The following is an 11,463-nucleotide window of genomic DNA, read 5'->3' on the forward strand; positions in this document are numbered from 1 at the left end:
ATTAGCTTACCGTCTTCTCCAGAGAGAGACAAGAAGATAGAGACCAGTTTCCTCTCTGTGTGCGTTCAGTAGAAATCTATCCGGCTGCACGTTAGCCTAGCTCAGCACAACGAATGGAAGCGGACAGTGCCGGTTAGCCTTCGGGAGAGGTGTTAGTTGGACAATGCCTATAGGCTAACCGCCACTGTCCGCTTCCATTCATTGTGCTAAGCTAGGCTAACGTGCAACGCGGATTGCTTTCTACTGAACGCACACAGAGAGGAAACTGGTATCTATCCTCTTGTCTCTCTCTGGAGAAGACGGTAAGCTGCTTTCCCCCAAATGTCGGCGTGTTCCTTTAGTTGCCCCGTCCACCCCTCCAGCTCCTCCCTCACAACCCAGTACCGGTGATGAGTACAGGGGCAAACGACAAGGCACACCTCTCTGCTACTCTCCAATTAAATTATCTTTTGGTTGTAAAAGAAAAAAAGAAATATCACGAATGTAATCCGGTTTTAAGGATTGTTGTTTTTTTTTGTTTGCTAGGCTTATTTTTTTATTTCATTTTATTGTTTTGTTTTTTTACATAATCTTTATCCTTCTTTGTAGATTTTATTTTAGCCATTGTAAAAAAAAAAAAAAAGGCCAACGACAACAATGACTCACAGGACAGGTTAACTTTTTCTGAACACAGGCCCTATTTAGACGTGGTCTGGCGTGATGATGACTAGTATGGGCCGTCGTTTTTCACTGGTCTCTCTTTAGTGTCGAGAGACGTGGCTCTGTGCTGCACCCTCTCACCAGCCCACCATATCACCCCCAGTGGGGCAAGAGATTTAGCCTTTCTTTTTTGCAATTCACTGTATGTATAGGAATTCGGAAATACCACGCCGTCCATGCGGTGGTGACAGCCGACCCGTGGTGGGAACAGGGGCGGAAAGAAATCCCGACCCCGAGCATGACACACAAGAGCAAAATGGCCGCCCGTGTGAATAGGGAGGTGTATAGTCTGACGTCACTTTGGACCACCCGTTTAGGGATTTATCATTGGGAAAATGGATTATCGGCTATTGTAATAATTATGCCTCATGAACATTGGCAAGCTTTCCATTTTTGCACAAAATGAGTTCCCTTCTATCACTAACATTATTGTTTAAGGATTTTGTTGGTTGAAATAAAATTTGACGTAATTACTTTACGATTAATTGCGAATATTTTCATGTTGAGCTATAATAGATTGTGGATGAATACGCACAGAAAGGTACACCATGCAAATGTTAATGCTTTATTTGTTTTTAAAACGAGACGATTTAGAAATGGGCAATGGGGGAAATACATTGCGATGTCAAGCGAGGTGGACCGGCCGGAAAACAGCAATGACGTAACCACTACACCTCCCTATACAGCGGTCCACGCAGGCATCCAGCTGCAGAGTTGTCACGTTCCGGTGCTTCTCCTCCTGACCAGGGTTTCTAGTCAACCGGAGACTGTTTGGTGGTGCTAGGGTTGACCAGTGGAGACACACCCAGGTCTGTCTCTATAGCTACGGACACCACAGCGCCATTGCATCCCGTCTTGTACCTCGTTACGTCACCAGGAACGGGACCGCTCAGAACCCAACGGTGCACGTTTGGTAAAATGGTAAAAATGGTGCATTTTATAGAGCAGCTTTTATCCAAAGCGCTTTACAATTTGTTCCTCACATTTCACCCGTTCACTCGGACATTCACACACCGACGGCGGAGGCGACCGTGCAAGGTGCCACGACCTGCTCATCGGGAGCAGTTAGGGGGTTAAGTGTCTTTGCTCAAGGACACTTTGGCACGCTTGCCCGCGGAGGAGCGGGAATCGAACCAGGAACTTCCAGATTACCAGACGACGGCTCTGCCTCCCGAGCCACTGTCGCCCCTCGTACCGTGTACATCACCGGGACGGGAGCGTTCAAACCCCAGCGTGACCTATGACCGTCTTCGGAAACAATGCAATGTGCATTTAAAGGGAGACAAATATGTATTGTATTTTTTTGTTTTTGTTTTTTGGTTTTGAGTATTTGTAAAGGTTATTTCCAAGCGTTCACTATGGTAACTCCCTCCTTATATTTCATAATAGAAAATCACTCTTTAATATAATGACGATGTTGTATGTAAGGCTGTCTTTATAAATGATGTTTTAAGAGGACCTCTGTTTCACACCCGAGAAGGAAAGGTATACTGCTAATTGTAATTTTATTCTGTAACATATTTTTTAACAGAAGAAAAAAAAAACTCAAGCTACATTTGGTAATTTACATATTTATTTTGTTATGTAAATCATATTTATAAGTGCTATTTTCACAGAGAAGTGATTCTTTGTAAATTGTAAATATATTTGCTGTTGTTTTTCTTTGTGTTGGTTGCATGTCTTTGTATCAGACCTAAAGGAAAAAGACTCATTACAGATATTTCAAGGTAAACATGTTGTCTTAGTCTTTTTTGCACACATTGCCACATTTTACACACAATATAAGAAACACTAGTAAAAGTGAAAGTCAACATCTACCCAGACCCTGAGTCGTAGTAATAACAACAATAATAATAATAATAAACTTTATTTGTATAGCACCTTTCATACAAGAATTGCAGCTCAAAGTGCTTCACAGCAGTAAAAAAAAGACAAAATTGGCAGATCAAGAGCTATGCATAAAGTGCAGACATAAAATAATTTAAATAATTAAGGCGAGACACTGCAGGTGAATAGTCAAATATACTTTTTTTGTTGATTTTGAGATTTTGTTATATTTTGCTTCCTAAACATGTCTTATATGAAACTAGTGACAATAAAACATCAATAACACACATTTAGTTGTTTATTTTACATTATTTTGCCTTATTGCATCCATAAATGTGCACATATTTAATGTGGAAGTGCCTCATTTGCATATATAAACATACATTTCAGAAAACTTGCAATATATTTTTTCTTAGTTTATATGTACATAACAAATTGGGAAAGTTTCATAGTGATATCTATTCAAATATTTTTTGCCTATTAGGGGGTACTACACTGTACTACACTGTTTGTAGCCTGTGTGTAGTTCTGTTCAGTTCAATAACATCATTATTATTATTATTCAGTTATCAGGCATGTGTTTAGGTTGTCTATTACTAATGGTTTGATTAGGTATTGTGTTTGTAAATATCTGTTTAAAAAAAAAAGTATGGCATTTTACAATACAGAACTTTGAAGGCGTTTTCCCGAAAATGAGTTTTAAGAGTTTTTCCTCATACTCTGAGCCAGAAATATCCACTTCAGTAGCACTCACATACACCAAAACTTCCAGTTCTATTCATATCTATGTTCTGAAGGTATTTACAGAAGGGTTTGTTGATATCGCATTCATACCCAGATTTATATCACATTTTATTCCTAAAAACATGGCGAAATATGGAATTTTACCATAAAAATGGACTGAATGGAGTATTTTCTGATTTGTGGAGTGATAAAAAGAGATATCCAAAATCCCCTCTGTAATAACCTTTGGCTCTAATATGTCAACAAAATGAAACTATAATTTTGAAAATGGCTTTATCCAATGTTCAGATTTCTGTCCTGGAATTATATGCAAATTAGTGCATATTTAAGTAGATCATGCCTCATTTGCATATTTAAACATACAATTTCAGAAAACTTGTAATACAAAAAAGTCTTGTCTTAATATAAGTAATCAACTGGGGAAGTTTCATTGTGATATCTATTAGTTAATTTTTTTACCCTATTCACCTGCAGTGTCTCCCCTTAAATGAGCATAAAATATATAATAATAATAATTTCACTTGCTCCCATGGTTAGAGAGTAGTTTAAAGCAGACAGTTCTGAATTACGTTACAGAACATTAGTAGAAGTGAAAGTCAACATCTCCCCAGACCCTGAGATTCAGATTATTTTATTGTCACAGCTTTTTAAAATGTACATACCTTCAGAAAAACGTGAGATGCTTGTTTTTCCCCCGACTCCTCAACCGTAGTAGATTTGTAGACATAGTACACAACGTAAATTCTGTCTATACAAACTATAAATATAAACTATAACTATAAATTAAACATAATACACAACGTATATTCTATATACACAACCTACAATACAAGTTATATGTTAGCAGCAGTGTGTGTGCTTGTGCTTGTGTGGTGTGTAAGTCACTTAACACTTGCTGCGCCATACCCGACATTTCTCGGGTTATCTCGCCAGCGGTTGAGCATGGCGAGAATTTGGACCCAGGCAAGTGAAACTCTTCTTTCGAGCAACTTGGAACGCGTCCAGCACACTTGATGCATATTTTGTGCCATTTCATGTCAGGGATGGACATCAATACTGGAAATCGCGATCAGACAATTGGAATATTAATTTTGGAATAACTCCTAGCAAAGGTAAGGACTATATGACATCAATCCTACTTTGATCCTACAATGATTTCACATCGATCGTAACGATCAACGTATGTAGTATTCAAAACGTATGCTGACGATCAGAGCATCACAAAATGACCCCCCCCCCGTTGATGCCTCCATGATGAAACATGACCTACTTGACTTAATCCTCTTTACCCCGTTGGGGGGCATAGGGTGTCCACCAGAGCTCTCCATCTCACTCTCTTCTGGGCCAGGGCCTTTGCTTCTTGCCAGCTCACTCCGATGTTCTTTAGGTCTTGGAGTGTGGAATGTCTCCAGGTGATGAAACATAATACCTATTATATACCTTTGATTTGGAAATAATATCGTGTCCACGCGAGCAACGCGAACGACTTTCGCAAAATGCACATAGCGCTCCATAACTCAGGAACTTCCAGGAATTAGCCCGGATCACTCTGAAACTATACAATATTCACCACGGGATAACACGCAAACGTATACATGAAAAAATTTACTCTTTTTCACATGTTGGACAAGAGATAGCGCAGCGGACTAAGCGCCTGCCTACCACCGCAGAGACACTGGTATCAAATCCAGCTGTCAGCGGTACCTCCGGCTTGGTCGGCCGTCCATACTAACCAATTGGCAGTGTTAGCGGGTGGGAAGCCGGTGGGGTGTGTATCCTGGTCGTTGTAAACAGCGACTCCTACAGGTCGGTCGGGGCGCCTGCTCAGCGAGGAAGGCAACTGGGGGAAGTAGTGTGAGCCTCCCACGCGTTACGCTCCCCCAGTGAGAGTCCTCGCTGTCAGGTGAAAAGAAGTGGCTGGCTGTCTCCACATGTATCGGAGGGGACATGTGATAGTATTTATCAACCCTCCCTAGACCGGCAAGTGGGGGGCAAATGCACGCAACGACCGGGAAGGGAGGGAAGGGAATTGGCATAACGACTAAATTGGGATGGGAGAAAAATACAGAAAAAGGGGTAGAAAAAGTAGATAAAAAAAGAATTAGAGGTAGGCCTAAGCATGTAGAAAACATACACACACATATACACACAAACACAATTCATACATACACACACGAGCGTGTGCACACAAACGTACACACACACACACCTTTGACTTTATTTTGTATTATTATTATAAAATTGTATTACAAGACAAACAAGCATGTAGCCTACATCTATCTACTACATAGAAGAAACCACACACAGCCTATAGTCCTTTTCAAACATGACAACAGAAACTGAGACAGTGAAATGGATAGTTTGTTACTCAAGTAAAAGCCATTCAGGAAAGATTTCCCTGCAGAGAGACATCAGATCTGAGACGTGAGTTGGTGAGTAACTGACGGTTAATTAACAGTTTATTAACACACAGTTCCTCATGAGTTCCTAGTAATCCGCCCCCCCCCCCCACCCCCTAAAGTACGTGTCACCGGCTTACTGTACATCCATGGCGATCATAAATCAAGTTCAAGTAGTACAGCGGCCTACTGTCAGAACTGCTTAAAAAAATACCTCCTGAGAATCACAACGAATTCTCATAGCAGGTTATGTAGTTTCCAACAGGAACTGTTAATCCGTTCACGCTTCCATTTCATAATACATAAAACTGCAGTAACAACAACACCCACGTACAGTATAATCATCCCTTTGGGCCTGTATGTAGTTTCTGTCTCTAACGGGAACGGGCGGCTCCTTCCCTGTCATTAAGCCGTGCTTAAATGCCACTCTCTCTCTCTCTGACGGGGCGTCTAGCCCCGGTCTCTCATGTCGTGGACCCCAGAAATACGACTCCCCAGGCCGCCTGCTCACCACCAGGCTGCCTGACACGGTCGGACATGTGGGCTCCCACCCCTCTGTGGGATGTAGACCCCCTATTTATAGACCTGGCGTGGCCCATAACCTTGGGTTCGCCACTGGGATTCGCTTAAAGAACTCTCCCCCCCTGGGCGGGCAGCTGGGCGCGTACTGACACACGGGGGAGAGAGAGAGAGAGAGAGAGAGAGGTGTGTTTGTATGTGTGTGAGAGAGAAAGAGTGGGAGATCGAATCACAGGAGAGAGAGAGAGAGATAGCGGAGCGTTTAGGGACTTCATATGGGAGACAGGGCCCTGCCGTCGAAGGATTACCCAGCCTGTGGATCATCAGCACTGGGGCACTTTGACAGACAGGACAACAGAGAGGCCCACCTGTTCGCGTCGAGGGCTATATTGTCGGAGGATTGCTCTGCATTTGGATATTGCTCGTTGAAAAAGGACTCGTTGGACAAGATATAAACCGTCGCTTTGACCTTTTCGGAGAGATACGGTGGACAAACTAGAGAGACCATCCACGAGGACAGTAAACGGGGAACAACAAACCATTTTGAGGACAAACACAGCGGTCTTTGAGTCGGTCTGGTACTGTAATCTGACATGTGACATGCTGTCATAGAAGACTGGTATTAACGCCACCTACATGAAGTGTGTTTGTGAAGAAGGAACAGGATAGATTGATTGATTAATTGATTCATTAATTGACTGCCATTACAGCCATTCCAAACACAAACAATTTAAGTTAATATGTAGCAGATCAGTATAGTTTCAGAGTACTGACCGAACAATTGTCTCAAGAGTCTAACAACTGAATAGCTCTTACCACCACACGTGAGTTGCTCCTAAAAAAGTTCCACAGTGGAGGAGCCGAATGTAACCCGATCCCCTGCCCTGCCCGCCGCGGTAATTACAAAGCACACGCAAGAAACATCCAGAGACATTTGTAATTAAGCTCCATCTATAAAAAGCGAGCGTGGGGCGAAGGGCGAGGTCTCTGTAGGAAAGGAGAGAGAGAGAGAGAGAATAGGCCACGAGGACAGAGGAAGAGGCGGCCCCCCCCCCCCGCCCCCGCCCAAAAAAAGCCGCTCACAGGCCCAAGTCCTGCGCGAGTGTGAGCGGAACGGCAGGGTTAAGCAGCGTCGCCATCATCATGGACTCCCAAGGCGGGCACTACCTCAACAAGGAGGCCGTGTTGTCTCTGCTCGGCGCCGCCCGCATGTCCCAGCTCCTGCTGGGCTGCACCGTCATGGCCCTGGTGTCCCACGACGCCGGCTACAGCGCCAGCTACGGCACCTTCTGCATGTTCGTGTGGTGCTTCTGCTTCGCCGTCACCCTGGTGGTGTTCGCGCTGGACGTCACGCGCCTCCACAGCTGCATGCCCATCTCCTGGGACAACTTCACCGTGGCCTTCGCCATGCTCGCCACGCTCATGTACGTCACCGCCTCCGTGGTCTACCCCGTGTACTTCCTGGAGATGGAGTGCCACCCGACGGAGGGCTGCGAGGCCGTAGGCTACCGCGTCGCCGTCACCGTGTGCTCCAGCGTGTGCACCTTCCCGTACGCCGCCGAGGTGTTCCTGACGCGCGCCAAGCCTGGCGCCGTGGTGGGCTACATGGCCACGGTGTCGGGCCTGCTCAAGGTGGTCCAGGCCTACGTGGCGTGCATCATCTTCGGCGCGCTGGCCAACGACGGCGAGTACACGCTGTACGTGGCGACGCAGTACTGCGTGGTGGTGTACAGCCTGTGCTTCACCCTCACGGTGGTGGTGGTGGTGCTCACGGTGTCGGGCAGGACGTCGTCGCTGCGCCTCCCCTTCGACCGCTTCGTGGTGATCTACACGTTCGCCGCCGTCATCCTGTACCTGAGCACGGCGCTGGTCTGGCCCATCTTCAGCTTCGACCGGAAGTACGGCAACAGCACCCGTCCCGAGGACTGCCCGCGGGGCCAGTGTCCGTGGGACAGCAAGCTGGTGATCGCGGTGTTCACCAACGTCAACCTGCTCCTCTACTTCGCCGACCTGATCTACTCGCAGCGGATCCGCTTCATCTCCAGCGCCACCGCCGCCGCCTGAGGGGGTCGCCGTGCCTGCGGGTCAGGTGGCGGAGCTTCCTATATAGGTGACGTAGGCGGTTGCCTAGAGCGCCACCCAGAGGGGGGGCGCCAAAAACTGCATCCAGCAAAAAGAAATCAAATAAAATATATATTATTAATATTATTTCCTTTTTTTTGCTGGCAGATATTGTTGCGCCCCCTTCTATATCGGCAACCATTATTTTTACCAATTTTTTTAAATGATCTAACATTTATTTGAGGGGGGGGCACCAGGGGTTAAGCTTGCCTAGGGCACCAAATGTGTTAGGTCCGGCCCTGCCTGTGGTCTTCTCAGAGACAGATCGAGAGACAGACAGACTGGAGGCCACGCTGGAGACACTGGCCCCCTTTCAGCTCCCCGGTAAAGACCTCGTCCCCCAAAGACTGAAGATTCTGTATATAGCCTTTACAACTCTGTGGCGTCTCTTTTGAAGATCAGTGTTAGGCCTCTGTTTCATACGGCAAAGCTGCCAGTATTAACCAGTGGTGGAAGAAGTGCACAGTTCCTTAAGTAAAAGTAGAAATAAATAAATGTGTAGATAAACGAGTAGGCCTATTCTGGTCAAAGTAAAAGTCCTCCATTCAAATTCGACTTAAGTAGAAGTAGAGTAAGTATTTGCTATTGAATGTACCTTAAGTATCTAAAGTAAACGTATGCATTCTACATGACATTTGTGTATTCCAGAGCTTGGGAGCATTCAATCCTCGAACCATTGACCTCTACATGTTGTGTTTAAAAGTGGTCTGTGGTCCACAGTTATGCTGCTTTGATTACGTCCTCTTGAAGTTTGACAGGCTTCAAATGTGAAAGCAGATCATCTTCACACATTCTTGCCATGTTTTCTATGCAAAATCCTTTTCTTCAAAGTAACTAGTAACCGATGCTTTCAGATAAATGTAGTGGAGTTAAAAAAAAAAAAAAAAAAAAAAATATTTCCTTTGAAATGTAGTGGAGTGAAAGTATAATGTTCCCTGAAATGAAAATACTCACGTAAAGTACAAGTAGCTCGGTTAAGTACTTGAGTAAAACGACTTTCCACCACTGGTATTAACCGTGACACGATGTCCGCTTGAGGCCCTGTTCCTCGGTGTAGCCTGCCAGGGAGAGAGCGCCTGTTCCTCGGTGTAACCTGCCAGGGAGAGAGCGCCTGCCAGCTGGACACCGTGAGCTGATCTCAGAGCAGCTTTGCCCACAGAGGACGCTGGAAAAGATGCCCGTCTCAGCGCCAAATGCACATGTCATCATCTCTGCATCAGCAAACTCAGACAGCCAGGACAGATTTATTCGTAGGCTCATGTTTCAAATATCTGACCCGTGTTTTTTTTTTTTTATCGAAGATAGACTTGTTTAAAGTGCTCTTATAAATCAAAACCAACAAATTCAAGGCTATTCGAATGATGAACCGGTTTTGAAAGTATTACCTGTGATGTATATTATATCACAGGCCTACAGCATGCACTGAATATCTTTGTAGAAGGAATAAGTGAAATGCTTTGTATTTTATTTAAAATAACAACTGCTATTTATAGAAATGTCTTCCATTATCATTATTATGGTATTAGCATTTGGATCTGGCTGTCGGACTGTTTCTTCTCTAATTCAGATTCAGATTCAGATTATTTTATTGTCACAGCCTTTTTTTTTTTTTTAAGCTTTACTTCTTCCATTAATTTACCATTTTATCCTATTTCAGTCATACAGTATGTCATCTTTTAACATTTAGGGCTATTCACCTTTCCAGTTGAATAATAGTTTTTTGATATCGAAGTGAATTTTCTAACACTAACATTGTGAAAATAACGTCAAACCGATTCATGATTTGTGATTAAATGTAATCTCTCAACGCACTCTCATGTTGTCCGAGTTGCTTAATAAACATGTTGCGTGTTCCGTGCTTCTCTCAATGTCTGCATGTGTTAGGTTTTGTGTTAAAGGAACACGTCAACATTTTGGTAAATTAGCGTATCGTCTTCTCCAGAGAGAGACGAGAAGATAGATACCAGTTTCCTCTCTGTGCGTTCAGTAGAAAGCTATCTGGCTGCACGTTAGCCTAGCTTAGCACAACGAATGGAAGCGGACAGTGCCGGAAAGCCTTCGGGAGAGGTGTTAGTTGGACAATGCCTAGCCTAACCGGCCATGTCCGCTTCCATTCATTGTGCTAAGCTAGGCTAACGTGCAGCCAGATAGATTTCGACTGAACGCACAGAGAGGAAACTGGTATCTATCTTCTTGTCTCTCTCTGGAGAAGACAGTAAGCTAATTTCCCAAAATGTTGGCGTATTCCTTTAAGTTGTTGTCAAGTTTTGTTTTATTTGTCACATGTACATTACAGTGAAATGCTTGGTTCTGTATTGTGAGATCGTGCATGATACAGTAAAAAGTTAAAAGAATAAAGACAGAACAGCGGCTGGGTGGCGCAGCGGACATTGCGCTCGTCACCAACGCAAGAGACACCGGGTTCGCCTCCGGCTGTCGGCGTTGCCTCGGGCTTGGGCCGGCCGTCATACTAACTCAATTGGCAGAGTTAGCGGGTGGGAAGTCGATGGGTGGTAATCTGGACGTTGTGGACAGCGACTCCTACAGGTCGGTTGGGGGACGCCTGCACAGCAGAGACAGGAAATGGCGGGGGTAGTGTGAGCCTCCCACACGTTACACCTCGCCAATGAGAGTCCGCGCTGGCAGGTGAAAAGATGTGACAGGCTGCCTCCTCGTGTATCGGAGGGGACACGTGATGCAAGGCTTCTATCCTCCCTACAACCGTCCAGTGTGGGGCATATGCGAGCAACGTTCAAGACAGGGGAGGGGAGGATTGGCACAGTGGAATTGGGATGGGAGAAAAATTGAAAAAAATTGGATAAAAAAGGGGATAAAAAAAAGAATAGAGACAGAACACTACAAAATATACAATATACAAACTAAAGTATAACCTAAAGTACAAAGTTAAGTACAAAATGCAAACAATAAAGTACAAATGTGCTATACAAATAAAGTTATTATTAAATGCAAGATTTTTTTTAAATGCTGAAATGCAAGAATGAGGTAGGGATGTCGTTAAGTATGAATGTGAACCTTTATTTATAGCCTATATGAGAAAGGATTCAGGCTGCTGTCACAACAAACAGCTGGTGGAAGCTTGTAGTGTTGACAGGGTTTAACTGGGCCTGTACAGGTGCAGATCAGGCCTGCGGTA

At 44.5% G+C, this 11,463-nt stretch overlaps 1 protein-coding gene across 1 annotated transcript; it reads left to right on the forward strand.

Annotated features, from left to right (window-relative positions):
• Nucleotides 1-7,032: 7,032 nt before the first annotated feature.
• Nucleotides 7,033-10,112, forward strand: myadml2 (myeloid associated differentiation marker like 2). The gene has a single exon (XM_084329710.1). The coding sequence runs from the start codon at nucleotides 7,332-7,334 to the stop codon at nucleotides 8,250-8,252; it is 921 nt and encodes a 306-aa protein (XP_084185836.1). The 5' UTR covers nucleotides 7,033-7,331; the 3' UTR covers nucleotides 8,253-10,112.
• Nucleotides 10,113-11,463: the final 1,351 nt, after the last annotated feature.

The sequence above is a fragment of the Notolepis coatsorum genome (genome assembly GCF_963971535.1).
Source record: "Notolepis coatsorum genome assembly, chromosome: 14".
NCBI lineage: Eukaryota > Metazoa > Chordata > Actinopteri > Aulopiformes > Paralepididae > Notolepis > Notolepis coatsorum.